Genomic DNA, 18,986 nt, shown 5'->3' with positions numbered 1-18,986 from the left:
AGCAACACCATACAACAAAAATAAGGAGACCTTTAAGCTAAAGAAGAGACCTTTATAAAGGTACCAAAGGGTATTAGATTTGGTCTGCTCCCTAATCAGATTTCCAGAAATACCAAATCACCAGAAATAAGGTTAATTAACTAAATAAATTCAATTACCAGAAATACAGAATACCAAAGAATAGAAAAAAATATCATGTAGCCTGCAGTTTTGGAAGCAAAAGATTTACTGGGGTCATATGACACAAAGCACTAACTGGAGAACAATTACAAGCCTGTAGCCTGCTCCATTAAAGAGAAAAGACTAGAAGAGCAGGAAAGCAAAACTCCTTCATCAGGTGGGACCAAACTTACTGAAAACCAGTAGCAGCCCTGTGTAAAGAAAAAAGCAGGGAAACCCAAAAATTGATGTAAGCTAAAATAAATTAACATATAGTTCCAACTAAGAAAGCAACAGCAACACATAAGCATTACTGTATCATTTACCTATGCAAGACCAAGAAAATGCACAGCACTTACATATAAGTCTAACCTAGAAACTAATATGTATATGCTAAGACTGTAGTGTAACCATTGGAATAGCTGATACAGGGGCGGCACCCAGCACTGCTGAGAGGGATAGAAAGGGCTGTGAAGAGCTGCCCCACCTTCTGCTGGTGGTCTCAGGTGAGGCCAATCAATCAGCTGATAAGGGGGTGACACCCAGCACTGCTCAGAGGGATAGAAAGGGCTGCCAGGAGCGCCTGTGAGCTGGAGCAGGGTGAACAGGAATGTGGCACAGCAGTTTGTGAGGCAAGGCAAGCAGGAGGAGCACAGCCACCTCCCAGCTCTCTTGAAGGAGCAATGGTCTCCAAAAAAGCAAAACCTGGTGCTGTTAAGATGCAGAGTGTGTCCACACAGGCGGAACTCCTTAAGAGGGACAGCAAGAGGGATGCAGCTGTTCAGGCCTCTGGCTCTGTAGAGTGTCTGAGCCTCATGTTAGCACCAGAGGACGGTGTGAGTGGGGTCTGTGTGCGATGTGAGCAGGTGAATGACTTGCTGTGCCTGGTGGCAGAGCTCAAGGAGGAGGTAGAGAGACTAAGAAGTATTTGGGACAGTGAAAGGGAAACTGACTGCTGGAGTCACACCCTTTCTCACCCAAAAGAAGTCCAGAAGGGGACAGTGAAGCCCTGCCCCTCCTGCCATCAGGCAGCTGGAGTAAACCGGGTGGATGGGAGGGAATGGAAACAGGTCCCTCATCAGAGAGGCAAAAGAATCCCCTCCCAACCCCCACCATCTCCCCAGGTGCCCTTAGAGAACAGATATGAGGCCCCGGACTCAGAGAATCAGGCAGAGGACAGACAAGAGGAAGATCTGTCTGGAAGGTCTCCTGTTCGCCCCCTGTCTACCAGATGGGTTACAACTACAGCTACAAAGAAAAGAAGGGTAGTTGTAGTTGGTGACTCCCTTCTGAGGGGAACTGAGGGCCCTATATGTCGACCCGACCCATCCCACAGAGAGGTCTGCTGCCTTCCCGGTGCCCGGGTGAGGGACATTAGTAGGAGACTCCCTCAGCTAATTCGGCCCTCTGATTATTATCCACTGTTGGTAGTCCAGGCTGGCAGCGATGACATTAATGGAAGAAGTACTAAGACAATTAAAAAGGACTTCAAGGCACTGGGTCATTTAGTTGATGGGTCAGGAGCACAGGTGGTGTTCGCCTCAATTCCTGCAGTAGCAGAGATGAATGAGGAGAGGAGCAGGAAAACATATCAATAGGTGGCTAAGGGATTGGTGCCACCAATGGAACTTTGGGGTTTTTGAGCATGGGCCTAATTTTATCAAACCTAGTCTCTTCAAACCAGATGGGCTTCATCTATCTAACAAGGGCAAAAGGACTCTAGCCTATAAGTTGGCGGGGCTGATAAGGAGGGCTTTAAACTAGGCTGGAAGGGGGATGGGGTTGAAACCAAGCTCTCCAGAAAGGAGCCCAAGGGTGGACAGCCCAAGTTAAGAGGCAAATCAGCAGCCCAGCTGAAGTGCAAGTACACCAATGCACGCAGCATGGGCAACAAACAGGAGGAGCTGGAAGCCATCATGCAGCAGGAAAGCTATGATGTAGTCACTATCACAGAAACATGGTGGGATGACTCCCATGACTGGAGTGCTGCCATGGGTGGCTACAGGCTCTTCAGAAGGGACAGGCAGGGTAGGAGAGGTGGAGGGGTAGCTCTGTATGTTAGAGAGTCTTTTGACTCTGCAGAAATTGAAGTCAGTAATGATAAGGTTACTGTGGATCAGAATCGGAGGGAAGGCCAACAAGGTGATATCCTGGTGGGAGTCTGTTACAGACCACCCAACCAGGAGGAAGAGGGTGATGAATTATTCTACAAGCAGCTGGTGGATGTTTCAAAATCGTCAGCCCTTGTTCTCATGGGTGACTTTAACCTGCCGGATGTCTGCTGGGAACTCCACATAGCAGAGAGGAGGCAGTCTAGGAAATTCATAGAGTGTATAGAGGATAACTTCCTGCTCCAGCTGGTGAATGAGCCCACCAGGGATGGAGCCCCACTAGATCTCCTATTCAAAAACAGAGAGGGGCAGGTGGGAGATGTGGTGGTTGGTGGATGTCTGGGACACAGTGATCACGAAATAATAAGAGTTTTCAATACTCAGGGATGCAAGGAGGGTTGTCAATAAAACCTCTACGTTGGATTTCCGGAAGGCAGATTTTGGCCTATTCAGAAGACTGATTCAGAGTATACCCTGGGAAACAGCTCTTGAAAACAAAGGGGTCCAGGAGGGATGGGCATAATTCAAGAAACAAGTTTTGAAAGCACAGGAGCAGGGTGTTGTGGTGTGCCAAAAGGTGAGCCAGCGGGAAAGATGACCAGTCTAGCTGAACAGGCAGATTTTGAAAGAAATTAGGGTAAAGAAGAGAGCCTACAGATTATGGAAAAAAGGGCTAACTACTCAAGAAGAATTTAGGAATATAGTTAGGTTGTGTAGAAAGAAAATTAGAGAGACAAAGGCACAATTTGAACTGAATCTCGCCACCTCTGTGAAGGATAACAAAAAGTCATTCTACAGATACATCAATAGCAAAAGGAGGGGCAGGGAAAACATCCATTCTCTACTGAACATGGGTGTGAATATAGTTATCAAAGATAAAGAAAAGGCCGAGGTAGCTGGCTTTTGGAGCTTGTAGAAAGAAACAAGAATCTGAACAGCCCCCACGTAATCCAGAAGGACACAGTCAGTGACCTACTGAGATGCTTGGATCCCCACAAATCTATGGGACCAGATGGGATCCACCCAAGGGTGCTGAGGGAGCTGGCAGAAGAGCTCGCCAAGCCTCTCTCTATCATCTATCAACAGTCCTGGCTCACTGGGGACATCCCTGATGACTGGAAGTTGGCGAATGTCACGCCAATCCACAAAAAGGGACGGAAAGAGGGCCCAGGAAACTACAGGCCCGTCAGCCTGACCTCAGTGCCTGGCAGGGCTATGGAACAGATCATCCTGAGGGCAATCACACAGCACCTGCAGGATGGACAGGGGATCATGCCCAGCCAGCACAAGTGTAGGAAGGGCAGGTCCTGTCTGACCAACCTGATCTCCTTTTATGATCAGGTGACCCGCCTGGTGGATGAGGGGAAGGCTGTGGATGGAGTCTACCTGGACTTTGACAAGCAAGGCCTTTGACACCGTCCCCCATAGCATTCTCCTGGAAAAGCTGTCAGCCCACAGCTTGGACAGGAGGCACCCTGTGCTGGGTTAGGAACTGGCTGGAGGGCCGGGCCCAGAGAGTGGTGCTGAACGGTGTTGATCCAGTTGGCAGCTGGTCACTAGTGGTGTCCCCCAGGGATCAGTGTTGGGCCAGGTTCTGTTTAATATCTTCATTGATGATTTAGATGAGGGGATTGAGTCCATCATCAGCAAATTTGCAGATTACACTAAGCTGGGGGGGAGTGTGGATCAGCTGGAAGGCAGGAGGGCTCTGCAGAGGGACCTGGACAGACTGGAGAGTTGGGCTGATTCCAATGGGATGAGGTTTAACACGGCCAAGTGCCAGGTCCTGCACTTTGGCCACAACAACCCCATGGGGAGCTCCAGGCTGGGCACAGAGTGGCTGAGAGCAGCCAGGCAGAAAGGGACCTGGGAGTCTGGATTGACAGGAAGCTGAGCATGAGCCAGCAGTGTGCCCAGGTGGCCAAGAAGGCCAATGGCATCCTGGCCTGGATCAGGAACAGCGTGGCCAGCAGGTCCAGGGAAAGGATTCTGCCCCTGTACTCAGCGCTGGTGAGGCCACACCTCGTGTACTGTGTTCAGTTCTGGGCCCCTCAGTTCAGGAAGGAGATTGAGGTCCTGGAGCAGGTCCAAAGGAGGGCAACCAGGCTGGTGAAGGGATCCAGCACAAGTCCTATTGACGTGAGGCTGAGGAGAAGAGGAGGCTCAGAGGAGACCTCATCACTCTCTACAACTCCCTGAAAGGAGGGTGTAGCCAGGTGGGGGTTGGTCTCTTTTCCCAGGCAACTCTCAGCAAGACAAGAGGGCACGGTCTCAAGTTGTGCCAGGGGAAGTTTAGGTTGGATATTAGAAAGAATTTCTTTACGGAGAGGGTGATCAGGCATTGGAATGGGCTGCCCAGGGAAGTAGTGGATTCTCCATCCCTGGAGATATTTAAAAAGAGACTGGATGTGGCACTCAGTGCCATGGGCTGGTAACTGCAGCGGTAGTGGATCAAGGGTTGGACCTGATGATCTCTGAGGTCCCTTCCAACCCAGCCAATTCTATGAATCTATGAAATACTTTTAGAAATTATAGCAGTGGGTTTGGGGTTCGTTTCACTTTTGAGAAAAAGAACTGACCATGAATATAGATAGTACTATCTATTGTCAGATTACATCGGAACACATCAGCCTCCCTATATAACACTATGTAGATACCTCTATGACTGGGGAGCTAATTCACAATAATTTACTCATCAAATTGACCTTTCAGTCACTGTAGATACAAAAATGTAACTGCAGCACACTAAAACAGCAACAGACAGAAAGAAAAGTGATTTGCTCTTTTATCAGTGCTCTAAATCAACATCAAGAGAGAACTGCTTTGACAACCGTAAGTAATAAAGAATGCAATAAAACCTGTTAGAGACACTGAAAAAACCCATATTATCTGTTTTAAACACAAAAAATCAGTTTTAGGAAATGAGAATAAAATCAGCTAATATTCAGAGAAGCTTATATTGGATTTTTGTTGCTATTGTTAAAAACTCAAAATACCTAACAATTGAGCATTACTTCTCTCCTACCAGTACAATGTATGGCAATAATTTCAGTCAAAATACCATGAGAAATATAGTACCAATAAAGCAAATCAAACAGTTGCAAACTGAGTTTTTCATCTGACAGAGCAATTGTTTTTGATTTGACAGATGTTTGCACAGTGTGTATGTTGAAAGTACTGATGTAAAATAGTATTCGCTCGGAACCAAGGCTTTGAATCTTGCAATAACAGCTGTATTCCTTTAAAGAGGAATTCCTTTAAAGAGACAATTTTATCAGGGAATAAAAGTATGGTCCTCTAAATCTCCTTACTATGAAAGTCTGTATTTTCAAATAAATGTTTGTTGCAGAAACAATCTATTAATGAAAATACACTGCATTAAAATACTACTAATTTTTGGGCACTTTAAGAACTATCTTGTAACAAATGCATTATATAATACTTTATCTTTCTTCTTTCTTTCTTTTCTCTGACTAGTGCAGAGATTCTTAGTTCATTATTTTGCTTCTAATAGTTTGCATAGACCACAGAAGAAAAAGGTAAATAAAATATGGCCCTGTTTTTAAATTCACATTCATAGAACAAGCTGAGACAATACATACTACAAGGAATACACCAGCCAGATGACATTACAGGAGATTAAAAGTTTGGGTCACCATTTAAAAAAAACACAACTCTTCACACTGAGCTAATAGATTTGCTTACAACTTAGTTTTCTATAGAAAACTAAACAACAGGAAAAAAAACCTCATCTAAATCATGTTAGTGAAAAAGAGCTGGAGAGAACACAAAACCAGCAACCCTGCTTTTACAATTTTTAAATAATTTCACAATCTATAGTAGAGACAGTCAAGACATGATGGCCACAGACCCTCAGATACCTAGCTGAGGACCCAGACATGGCTGGCTGCTAGGAAAGAAGACAGAATGCACTTAACATTTGCATTTTAAAAGCCTACTTTGGCCAATTAAAACAACATAATTATTCTACAGCATTTGACTATGGGCTATAACAACAGTGAGTGCAGTGACACCAGCAGAAATATGCTTTTAATATCTGTCCTTGTCTAACAGCTTAAAATACTACTGAAAATCTTGCTCTTGTTTGCAAAGCTGTAATGGTGGACCAAAGATACTTGAAATGAGTGACTTTCAGTTTGTAATGGTTTATGTGGAGCTACAAGTGGTCTTCTGGCAGGACAGAGAATGTATTACAAAGGACTGATCCTACACATACCAAGTAATTATCTCCATGTTTGGATTTGAGCATTCGGGTTACATCTTGGAGATTGTGGAGGTAAGTTTCCTCAGAACAGCTGGCAGGGAAGGATACTGCAATGATTCGCTCTGTGATGTAAGTGAGGTCAAGTTCATAGCCTTCCTCCATAGTGTGACCAAAGTCTACACTTCTGTGAAGAAACAAAATATGGCAGTTCAGAATAAAGCAGTAGAGAGCAAACATAGCCTGTCAATGAGAAGAAACTGAAATTCGGACTCATGCAGTCAAGCAGCTGATGTGTCCAATATTTTCGTTAGTTACAATTTACCATATGCCTAGAGAGTTCAAATTATTCAGTTCACTACACACAGCACATTTCTGCACATCAAAGCTATAATGAAAAAAATCTCTGCAACCATTAACATAGAAAAGCATTCATTTTAGAATACAAGAAATTTTGACAAACAGTGCAACGGATTTGGAACTTTAAATAGCAAACATATTGGTACTTATGTCTGCACAAATTATTTTGCCGCAGAATTCTGCACATGCTTTACAGACTGGTGGATTCACCACTAATATGTAAAACACTGTAAACAGATAACATTTTGAAATCTGCTCTTAGTTACACTGAAGTGAACTGAAAACTAGTCTCCAAACTGCAACAGACACCAGTATAATGCAACTAATTCCATAGATTAGTCTACAGATACCATTTACTCTAACTCCTCCTTTTCCACATTGAGGACATAACAAGACACCTTACCTTGTCCTTAATAGAACAATCAGAAAATTATAGTTGTTAATTTAAAAGTAAGCTCAGCAAATATACCCAGCTGTTTTCTCAGACTGTAAAAATGGTCCTTGAGCAGCAGGACACACCTCACAGAAGTCTGAACTCACAGAAATGACAGCCACAAGTAACAAAAAGTCACCACAGCATTATATGACACTGCCACACAAAACACAAAAGAAATACTTGCCGTGATCCTTTGTCACAACTGAAAGGGGAGTTCTTTGATGCACTGCTGGAACTCTGGAATAAAGAAAGCAGAATGGTCAACCTCATACCTTTCTTGCTGACCCTTGTCAGTGTTCCTCCCTCTTGCAACTCACTACTGCCAGAGTAGGGCCAGTTCTCTTTTCATAGAATCATATAACACTTTGGGTTGGAAGGAGCCTTGAAGACCATTTAGTGCCAACCCCACTGCCATGGGCAGGGCCACCTCCCAGTAGGCCAGGTGCTCTTCTTGGTCACTGCACTAGGATTAGAGAAAACATCCAATGGACTTCTGGGACGATGGAGCTTGAATTTCTCTATAAACCTGCACAAATACCTCTCAAGTGACTCTTATGACAACACTGAAAAATATCTACAGTTTATTTCACTATACTAGTCCTGGGAGTCTGAATAGAAGACAGAGCTGCAATGATTTTTCTTTATGAGAACCGTGTGTGTCTTTTGTAGTATTGTTTGTTCAGTAATAATAACTATGCATTAAAAAGTGTCAAAATATTCTCCCCCATGAAGCAAGAGAATTTCTCTCACCCAGTTTTAGCTCTCTCAGTATTAAACTCCAGTGCGTCGAGGCAATCCCATGCACCAATACAGATTGGGAGGAAAAAGGATTGAGGACATCACTGAGAAAGACTTGGGGGTGGTGATGGACCAGAAGTTTAACATGAGCCTTCAATGTGCACTTGCCACCCAGAAAGCTGTGTCCTGGGCTGCATCAGAAGAATCCCCCATTACTCTGCTCCTGTGAGACCCCACTTGGAGTGCTGTGTCCAGTTCTGGAGTCTCCAATGTAAGAAGGACACAGAGCTCCTGGAACATCTCCAGAGGAGAGCCACTAAAATGATCAGAGGGCTGGAGCACCTCCCCCATGAAAACAGGCTGAGGATATTGGGGTTGGTCAGCCTGGAGAAGAGAAGGCTCCAAGGTGACCTTATAGCAACCTTCCAGTATCTGAAGGGTGCCTACAAGAAAGATGAGGTAGGGATTTTTACATGGGTATATAACAAGAGGACAAGGGGAAATGGTTTCATACTTGAAGCAGGGAGATTAAGGTGAGACATTAGGAAGAAATTCTTTCCTGTGAGGGTGGTGAGATGCTGGCACAGGTTACTCAAGTACATTGTGGCTGCCCCAACCCTGGAAGTGTTTAGGCCGGGTTGGATGTGACCTTGAGCAACCTGATCTAGTGGAAGGTGTCCCCACCCATGCACTAGATGGAATAAAATGATCTTTCAGGTCATCTAGAACAGCCATTTTATGATCCTATGATAGTCACACAAGCCCTCTGTAAATAATGGAGAGAAACAGAGACATCAAGAGGAGGCAATATCCCTTCCAGGACGCATCTTTAGAAAAAGACACACATTACTATACTAACATTGAGTAAAAAAATAAAAAACTTACTTTACATTTGCATATATCTTCTTATACAGGCAATCTGAAGTTCAAGTTAATATTACACATCATGAACTCCATAGGAGAAAGAGTATTCACTAGTCTTTCTGCCTGAATTTGTACTAACTACACAAAAAAACACAAGAAGAACTTGTTTAGATGAAGCTTGAGAGCTGGAAATATGATAAACTATATCTAATTTGGTTACACACATGATAAATACTCCCAGACCAAATGAATTCTGTTTGAAGGGAAAAGTTGTGCATTAGAACTTTCGATGACATTGTATATCGAAATCTGGCAACAGCTGGGGTGCATACAAGCATGCAACTGGCATGTTTCCTTCCAAAATTTCTGGAAATGAGTTGTTCTTGTAAATTTTAAAGCAAATATGACAGCATAAGGTGCAACTCACCTAAGTGGCTGTTCCCAGTTCCATTGTTCCCTGTGTTTATTGGAAACAAGAAAATTAGCAAACTTCATGGTATTTTTCAGCTTCTTTTTACTTGATGCCTTCTTAGGATTTTAAATGCAGTAGCTAATACAACATGGATACCAAAACAAGTAAATAAGTAATTACTGAAATTCAAGACAAAGCTTTTAGCATGTTTTGTTTTGGGTTTATAAATAGAAAGCAATTAGTAGAGCATGACTATCCCTCTACTTCTTTGGTCTCTGTCAGTCAGGAGTACTTCCACCATTTTAAAATACATTTTATGACTACATCTCCCTGTAACCTGAACAACCAAACACTTAGCTGCTTCCTCTGGTAAGAAAATAACTGATAAAATCATTCTCTGTTGTACACTGTCTAAAACATAAACTAGCATATAGCCTAGCAGCATGCAGTGTATAAGCATATGAATAATAACACAATGCAAGCACATCAAGCTGTTACAGCATTTCTCACAACAGGCAATCTGTAAACATGAGCCATATATCTTACCATGCTTCTAATGAATTAAGGTTTAATAATAAATATTAAAAGTAATCTTGAAATTCTGTGACAACTTTTCTTTTTTTCCAAAAATTCTGTGTGGTTTCAGGCTCATTTTACAGCTAAGAAGGGATTCTTCTTCATTTTGGACCAAATGATACACACCTACCAGCAACATACATGTTGCACCAAGCACAGAATTCTACAGCACAGTGTGTAATACCTATAAAAGCAAATAATCTCCACAGAAGTTAAAAATTCCCACTATTTTCTGCCTTGCTGCACACTGGAGGGAAAACGGCAAAACACCTGCCTAATCCTTTAAGACAGCAAATGTTATCTGGTATAACAAGGTGAGCAATTACACAGAAAATCTTTTAAAAACTAGATATGATTTTCAATTCCTGTCAATGAACAGCAGCAGAGAAGACGAAGTGGAAAGTTGCAGCTTGGTGAGACCCAACCAAACTAGCACTTCACTTGCTGCTGGTAGGACAAATCACCCTGAGATTATTCTTCCTTGAACTCCTCCCCAGGATTCTTGTTCCCCTGCTTCCCAGGGACTGCCTAGCAATGCAGACAAGTATAACCAGTTGTTTGAGAAGCAGAGTTTTGAAAAAAGAAAACACCTCCCATTTACCTACTCATTCAGTTTAAGGACTTTATATATCCCCAAGAAACAGATCAATTCCAGACACTGACACATAAAAGCTACCCCTATATAAAGAACAGTCTTTTGATAAGAAAAATTTAGCTGTGGGTGTTGTATGAAAGCCAATAGGGGGAAGCAATTTTCTTTTAAAAGACAAATGACTTCTCTCTAGCTACAGAATGACACTAACAAAGCAGATACATTGCATCCAAAATACTGCATCAGGCCTTGCAGCTCTTTCCTTTGACACTCTCTTTAACCATTACTGCTTCTTTAACCATTTTTTTGCTCCTGTATGTAGTCCTGGGCACACTGCAAAGCTTGCTACCCACTATCCCAACCTTTTCAAAAATGCTGTCCTCAGATGAGAACATCCCAGAGTCAGTACAGCCTAATCATAAACTAGAAGCTAAGAAACAAGCCCATATCTACATCATGCTACATTAATTTCACCAGGTCACAATAGTCACTGAAAGTTAATTAAGTAAAAGTTAAGTTTCCAGCACAGCCTGCTGTCAGTGAAGGTGTGGGAAGTGGGCAATACAACAATTAAAGAACAGCTTGGACACTACAGGCTTGGAGATCAGACCTACTTATTTACCTTCCTCTGACACCAAAGAGGGTGTATCATGTATTATGAATTACTTGGTCTACCTCAAATACCAAGCCTGTGATGCCCCAGGCAGCAAGCTGCACCTCATAGCTTTACAATCTCTCTTTCAGTCTCCACAGGAGTTTCAGAGCAAATATGACAAATATGTAGTATGGGCCATCTCATCTCACACGGTGTGGTACCAAGGTAGCATTGAGACACCTTCTGTGGCGGTCCACAAACAGAAGGAATAAGAAATGAGCCCTCTGCTGAGCCTGCATCCCCTAGCCTATGACAAAAGTCTCTTTCTCAGGAAAAAAAATGGTGATAACGAAGTAAAAAATAATGCCCATAAAAAAACATTTTAAATCCTATCTGTAAAAAAAAAATGTCTCTCAGAAAGATGATGATTTTCAACCTTTCCAAGAACTGAGTAAAGGAACCAAGTTATAGGTAGTAGGCATACACACTTCATAAGCTAAAACCCTGTGTAGTAGAGCTTCAGAGACTAGAAGAATCATGGAAGGGGAAAAGGGTTAAGGGAGATCAGTTTTGCCTCACATGAATTAATTTGCATTTTGTCAGCATGCTGTTTTACTATCTTTTATATGACAGTATTCTGGAAAAAAAATTCATAAAATAACTTCCTGAGCTGTCTGGCAGAAAGGGACTTAAGCATGTTGACTGACAGCCAGCTGAATATAAGCCAGCACTGTGCCCAGGTGGCCAAGAAGGCCAACAGCACCCTGGCTTGTATCAGGGTGTTCAGCAGGAGTAGGGAAGTGATTTTCCCCCTGTACTTGGTACTGGTGAGACCAAACCTTGAGTGCTGCGTTGAATTTTGGGCAACTTAATACAGGGGAAACACTGAGGTGCGGGAGCATGTCCACAGAAGGGCAACAAAGCTTGATGAAGGGCCTGGAAAGCAAACCTTATGAGAAGCAGCTAAGAGAACTGGGGTTGTTTTGTCTGAAAAACAGGAGAATGAGAGAAAGGTGATCATTTCCTACAACTACCTAAAACAAGGTTGTAGTGAGGTGAGGTCTCTTCTCACAATTAACAAGTGATAGGATGAGGGGAAATGGCTCCAAGTTGTGCCAGGGGAAGTTTTGGTTGGACATCAAGAAAAACTTCTCTACAGAAGGGGTTATTAAGCACTGGAATGTGCTGGCTGCCCAGGGAAGTAGTTGAATCACCATTGCCAAATCTGATTAAAAATCATATAGATATTACTACATAGTGCTTAGGTTTAGCAGTGGGCTGGTAGAGATAGTTTAACAGAGTTAGGTTAAAGGCTGGAGTGGATGATTGTTTAGGTCTTTTCCAATCTGAAAAATACTATGATTCTATGAGTCTATAAATCTGGTATGCAAATTGCTAGTTTTCAATACCAAAGTAAAACTAGTCATGCAGGCTACACATGGGCTTGGAAATACCAGATGGGATAACAACTTGCCCCTCTTGAGACTAGAATCCAAGGCAGACTAAGGAGACCAAGTAAAAGAACCCGAAACACTCAATAGCCTTTCCCAAGACCCTGCTAGTGGTACTGAACTATAATACAATAATGCAACATTTGGTTAAAAGTGCTCTCAGTAGAACACAAGAACTACTGGTTTCTAGAACTGCTCATTTTGTTGTGCTTTTTTAAACAGCTGAAACAGTGGTACATTAAATATATGTGCTTTTGAGGAACACTACTGAAAACTCCTGGCTCCAGGACCTAATATGCATTCACTAAACTCATCTCTTTCTCTCTTGGTCTTCTTGAATGGGAGCATTAGGAAATGCAAGGATCAGTTAGAAGAAACTACAACTATCTTAAATGCAAACCAACAAGTAGTCAGTGACTTAAAGCTATAAGGACACTTTTTGAAAGAATTACATGGATCTGTTTGGGACACAAATATTTTATTTGTGTCTATTTTTAATGTTGGTATAAACATCAGAAAACTTGACTATCTAACCTGTCATAAAATTATACACATTTTACACAGACTCAAATTAGCTTACAAAAGTTTTTGCTACATGACTGTTCAACATTCAAACAGCCACAAGTAAGAATATGAACACAGACTGACCAGCAGAGGAACAGAATGCATTTTAACCAAATTTGTGATGGTATTCTCATTCCCCAAGTCATGAACAGTAGTAAGAAGGAATTCTCGAACCCACTCTAAAGCACAGCATAACAGTTCTATATACTCTGGGGTACTGCAGGACAGGACAAACAACTACACATACTGTTCGCCTGCTCCACCATGGCAATTTCTACTGACACAGCAGTTGTTTTTAGGGATTAAATTGAAACATATTTGTATGTCATGGATGAGAAAAAATTTCCATAATCTTTTGGCCTCTGGCTTTAGAATGGTTCCTAACATGGAAAACAGATTAATGCCTTGTGAATGCAAATGTCTCTGTCACTTTGTATCTATTCCTGCAATAAATATACAAAAATTAATTTAAAAACTCTTTTTTGGAGTTGATTCTGGTCAAGATTTAATGCTGGGCAATTAAACAAATGACAGATGCTCTCTATTAGCCCCTCTCCCTTTGCCTATAGTGAAAGACAGTAAGGAAGAGACACTTTTCGTTTGGAAACTAAAGAAATTTAATGCAACAATAATTAAGAAAAATAATGGAACATATAAAAATACATACAAAACCAGTACCACGCCTCCTTCTGACAATGCTCATGTCACCACCAACACTGCAGGCCAGGCCCTTGGAAAATCCCAGACCAAATGTGGGAATTGCTGATGATGTTATGAGAATGGAAAATCTGTGAAGAGCTTGGAGCAAAATCAATGATCCTCTGATCCCTAACAAGCTGTGGGAGAAGAACGGAGCTATGCTTGATAAGGAGAGCAGATGTGCTTTGTGCTGATAATAACAATAACTTTGTCTACACAGGAGATGGAAAACTACAAGAAAGCTGTGGAGGAATGCAAGAGCACATTCAGAAGGCGGGACTGGGGCGTCAAGGCTTGGCTATACAGCTTGTGAGTTAAAAACACTGATTCAGGTTCTCTCAGTGAATCTGGTTAACACATCACAACCAGACCCCTGTACTCTGAAAACAGGAACAAGATTCAGGGACACACAAACAAAATATATATATTTGTGCTTTTTTTTTTTTTTTAAAGTGATGTGGGCAGAAAACCACAGAAAAGTGCTCCTGTATGTACTGTATTCCCACTCTGAAAACCATCATAAGAATGAGTTCTGAAAGAATTTTGTTTTGCTCTACACATCTCAGTTCATTTAACTCCTTACAATCTTGTATGGCCTCAGTGCATGGATGTTTAACTTGGAAGTGTTTTTCAGATGTACATATGGAATTAGAGTTCCCCAAGGTTTCTGAAGCCACAGCATGTCTAATACCTCAAGACTTTTCTCTGGATTTTGCCCTGGGAACTTAAGGCCCCTTTGTTTTTGTAGCTTTATCTCAGGGTATTTTCTTGGGCTGTAGTATGCCACTTCAACGCTATTAAATCTAGAGCAACAAGCCTTTACCTTCAAACTCTGTAGTTTTATCTTCTGTAGCGAAATAACAGAATTGGGTTTTTCATAGAATTTTAACATATATAAAGCCACCAAAAATGTTTAAGTCATGGAAGTTATAAAATCCGACTTACATCAGATACTTTTCTCAAAAGCCATTTTTTTTCTATTTTTTTTTCTAAGCAATTGGATCTGAGAAAATTCTTCCCTTGACCCTGCTCTTCCTTTTTTGTTAAACTATTTAAGCAGTTGCTGATTGAAATTCATTGTTGAAAGAAAGCTCCCCAGTGCCCCTCGATCCATAGTCCTTTGTGACAGGACACTTCAGCCAAGACAGGCCCCGCTCCTCTAAATAACTCAACTGCAGGGCTTTGGAATCCAGCTCAATTTGATTGATTGTGGGGAGCTTGGGTATGGAGGTCAATCTACCAGGGCTACAAGAAACTAACCAGGACAGGAATATTATCAAACTTTTGATACTAAGGGTTCTTCAGGAGAGAATACAGGATGCATGTGAAGTCCACATTCAGCTGGGAATGAGGCACAGTTGACCTTTTCCTTCACACACAATTCCACAGATACACACGTTCACATTTGCAAAACTGAGATATTGCTGAAGGCTTGGTGTCTCAGGACCAGGAGTTCAGACTGAGCTTCAGGAGGCTGACACGTAGCCCTCCCCAGTGCTGTGTGACACTGTGCCACACACAGAGGAGAAGCAGATCTCCCTGGGTGAGGTGGTTGTGTCAGCAGCTCTGTTCCACTGCAAACCTATGGGAGAACTTCCTGTGTCCCTGTGTCAGTATTCTGATGTCAAGCAACAGGCAGGGAGCTCACCTCAGCTGACTAAAATAATAATATATGTGCTTCAGCACCTATTGTAGCAGTTTGATGATGACTCCAGAACTTGGAAGCAGCTTCCTGGCTGAATACAAGCCACAGACAATGTCATTAAGGACAAAAGACACAACAGAGTTTCTGAATTAATTCACACCTTCCACATTTTGAGGGTCTGTAGAAATACTGTACGGCACAACTCAGTAGCACCTAATGCAGCAGAGTCCCTGTTCATAGGTGTTCTACTTTCTAACTCTTTCAAAAGGATAGAGTGATGTCCCAGGTGGAGAGAAAAAAATGCAGTGGCAGAGGAAAAGGCTTCAGAATTAGATCTCCTGAGCTTCTCTATCCCAGTTCAGGTGCAAGAGATCAAAACTGAAGCAAACTTTCATCATAGATTCAGCACTCAGTTAATTGAAAACTATGTGCATGCAATTCTTGGATAGGAAGCTAGAGAATCACTTCTGCCTGCCTTTAGTTATTACAGGAAGCCTCATTTATTGTTTTAATATGTTAATATGAAGAATAAAATGAGATCCAAGTCCATAGGGGCATGAGTAAGCCCTCCAAATGTCAGAAAACTTTCTGACTCCCTCACAAAAGTGTTTATCCATGTATCATAGCCACCCCAAACTTTGTAATTAAACTAAAATATTTTAGTTCTGACTCCATCTGGAATTCAAGCCAGACTCTTTTTATTGATGTTTACACAGTTTTCCTATAAAACAGTAAGGACTGATGCTAGAAGTATTCCATTACCCATCACACTGCTAGGAAAAAAACAAGAGAGCTTTTCTTTCCTGGATCAGTTGCCATGGAACAAGATGCAATAGAGGGAGGAAGAGAGAAGAAAAAAGGGTCAGGCAGGTTCAAGCAGTCTCCTCCAATTGACTTAATAAGCCAGAGGAGAACTCGCATGGCACAAACTTAGGAGAGAAGGCAAAGACAGGGAATGCAGCTCCTGTTCATACTGCACCGACAGAATGTTTGATGCAGTCATGGGTCACAGAACCAGAGCTGCAAAAGCCTCATTCAGGCAATGGCTGCATCCAGCCTCACTCTCTGCATACAGCACTTTCTAATGAACCCCCAGCCTTGCAGCCTTACACCTCCTCTTTTCCAAACAGGAACGGGTGTCCCTACCACCATCTTTCAGATGGGAGCTTTCTTCTGTTTCTCAGTGACCTCCTGCCCCTCATCCACCTCACCCTTTGCTCCAGGCCTTTGCTCCAGGACTGGAAGGAATTCTAAGCAAGTTGGCAAAGGACACAAAATTGGGAGGAGGCACTGACTCCCTCGAGGGCAGGCAGGCCCTGCAGAGAGACCTCCACAGGGCAGAGAGCTGGGCAATCACCAAGCATGTGAAGTTTAACAAGGGCAAGTGACAAATTCTGCACCCAGGACGGGGCAGCCCTGGTGACAAATACAGACTGGGGAATGAGTGGCTGGAGAGCAGAGAGGGACCTGGGGGTCCTGGCTGATGGCAAACTGAGCATGAGCCACCAGTGTGCCCTGGCAGCCAGGGGAGACAACCATGTCCTGGGGTGCATCAAGCACAGCATCAGCAGCCAGAGAGGGGAGGTGACTGTCCCACTCTACTCTGCACTGGTGCAGCCTCACCCTGAGCACTCTGTGCAGTTTTGGGCATCGCAGTACAGAAGACATGAAGCTATTGGAGAGCATCCAAAGGAGAGCTACAAGGATGGAGAAGGGTCTGGAAGGGATGAGTTATGAGGAGCAGCTAAGGTAACTTGGATTGTGATTTATTATATATTAGATATATATATTAGATATATATATATCTAATATATATATAGATATATATATTAGATATATAAAAACTGCATTTAGTACTACAGTTCTACAGCAGAAACAATAACAAAGGGTTGGGAAGGGGCATTTAATTTGTTTTGTAAATAACATAGTACAGTAATTACATATGGGCCAGTATACAAGAACTAATATTTCTCTTGCTGAAAAAACTCATTTCTGAGCTCATCTGAATACAACCAACCTGTAAAGTTTTCAGTGTTCCTCTTTACATTTTCGCTGTTTGATTTACATATACAAAACACAGTTTATTTCATTTGTCCTGGATAAACTCAGGGGAGAAAAACAAAAACCCACTAATGTTTCCAATCAAACGCTAATTTCACACAGTATAGACATGAAAGTGCATGCTTTGAAAACAGCTAGATGTAATAAAAGTAAGCAGTCACAAAGAGAAAAATACGTCAGGGAAGGAAAAAGAAATAAATAAAATTTAATTACTTACAGTTGTGGTTACATGATTTTTAAACGTCTCTGAGTAGTTCGGCTGCAAAAATAATACAATAATATTAATAGCAAATCATTCAAATACATACGGAAAACAAATAGATTTTATGTTGTCATCTTGCCAGCTAGTCCAACTGAGGGTGCTTATTCCAAGTTACAATATACATGGTGACCTGTACTTTCTCCTTTTACATCCAGGACAGGACTTGTAGTCGTGGTACCAGCACGAGTCACTGTGCCTCAGTTCCAATGACTTCTGAAGCAGCTCTAACTCCTTCACAGGCAGCCAGTATCTCCCTTTCTGTGGAAGTGTAATTGGCCTCTGATCCTCTCTAACCCCAACTCCAGAATCCCAGGGGATGCACTGTCACTGTTTTGTGCCAGAGGTTCCAGGTAAGACCATCATCCCCTGCTGCAGTGCAGAGCACATTCTTTATCTCTGGTCCTGTTCAGACAGGTCACAGGGCCATGGCCTGTACACTTACTCATTTTATCTGTTCAAATGCCTGTACTTGTGCAGGGCCCCATACAAAAATGTGTCTTTTCCAAGTTACTTTATAGAGAGGCTTCACAGTGTCACTGTACGATGGAATATGCATCCTCCAAAAACCTACAACACCCAAGAAGGTCTGTGTCTCCTTCTTACTGGTAGGTGGAGACATGGCTTATTTACCACATCCATAGGAATGTGGTGTCACCCATCTAGCCACTTAATTTCCAGGAAATGTATCTCTTTAGCAGGTCTTTTAACATTACTTCTCTTAATGGCAAACCCAGTTTCCAACAAATAGGTCAATTATCTTTTTCCCTTTTTCAAAGACTTCATCTGCTGTGTTTCCCCATACAATGATACCATTGATGTACTGAAGATGCTCTGGAGCATCATTCTTGTCCAGTTTGGATCAGTCCATGGCAGATATTTGGTCTCTGCTTCCACCCCTGGAGCTGTGAATTCCAGGTATACTGGATTCCCCTCCAGGTGAAAGCAAATTGTGGTCTGCACTCTGCTGCTATGAGAATGGAGAAAAATCCATTAGCAGTATCAGTTGTAGTCAGATACTGCAGCACTCAGTGGTGCTGTTACTTCATTCAATCCATGACAGACCACAGTTAATCTCCATTCCTTATCAGACTTCTTCTCTGGCCATACTGGACTGTTGAAGGATGAGTGAGTTTGCTGATAACTCCTTGGCTCTCTAATTGGTGTATCAGGTGCTGTACAGAAATCAGAGAGTCTCTGTTGGTCTGGTATTGCTGGCGATGGACTACAATGGATGTTGTT

The 18,986-nt window shown here is 42.4% G+C and overlaps 1 protein-coding gene across 10 annotated transcripts in view; it reads right to left on the bottom strand.

Moving 5' to 3' along the window:
- Positions 1-18,986, bottom strand: part of TNS3 (tensin 3) — a 177,400-nt gene that overhangs the window by 94,634 nt on the left and 63,780 nt on the right. For 5 of the 10 annotated variants that reach the window (XM_030445318.1, XM_030445326.1, XM_030445322.1 and 2 more), the window contains 4 exons: positions 17,703-17,744; positions 9,318-9,347; positions 7,473-7,525; positions 6,508-6,679 (listed from right to left, as the gene is read on the bottom strand). In XM_030445318.1, coding sequence (XP_030301178.1) covers positions 6,508-6,657 — 150 coding nt within the window. In that variant the 5' untranslated portion in view covers positions 6,658-6,679; positions 7,473-7,525; positions 9,318-9,347; positions 17,703-17,744. Of the gene's footprint in view, positions 1-6,507; positions 6,680-7,472; positions 7,526-7,605; positions 7,752-9,317; positions 9,348-17,702; positions 17,745-18,986 lie in introns of all 10 variants that reach the window. The other 5 variants (XM_030445320.1, XM_030445328.1, XM_030445324.1 and 2 more) reach the window with 3 other exon arrangements.

This window comes from Calypte anna, chromosome 2 (assembly GCF_003957555.1).
Source record: "Calypte anna isolate BGI_N300 chromosome 2, bCalAnn1_v1.p, whole genome shotgun sequence".
NCBI classification, from domain to species: domain Eukaryota; kingdom Metazoa; phylum Chordata; class Aves; order Apodiformes; family Trochilidae; genus Calypte; species Calypte anna.
The sequence above is the reverse complement of the archived record's forward strand: the minus strand, read 5'-3'. Positions and strand labels throughout refer to the sequence as shown.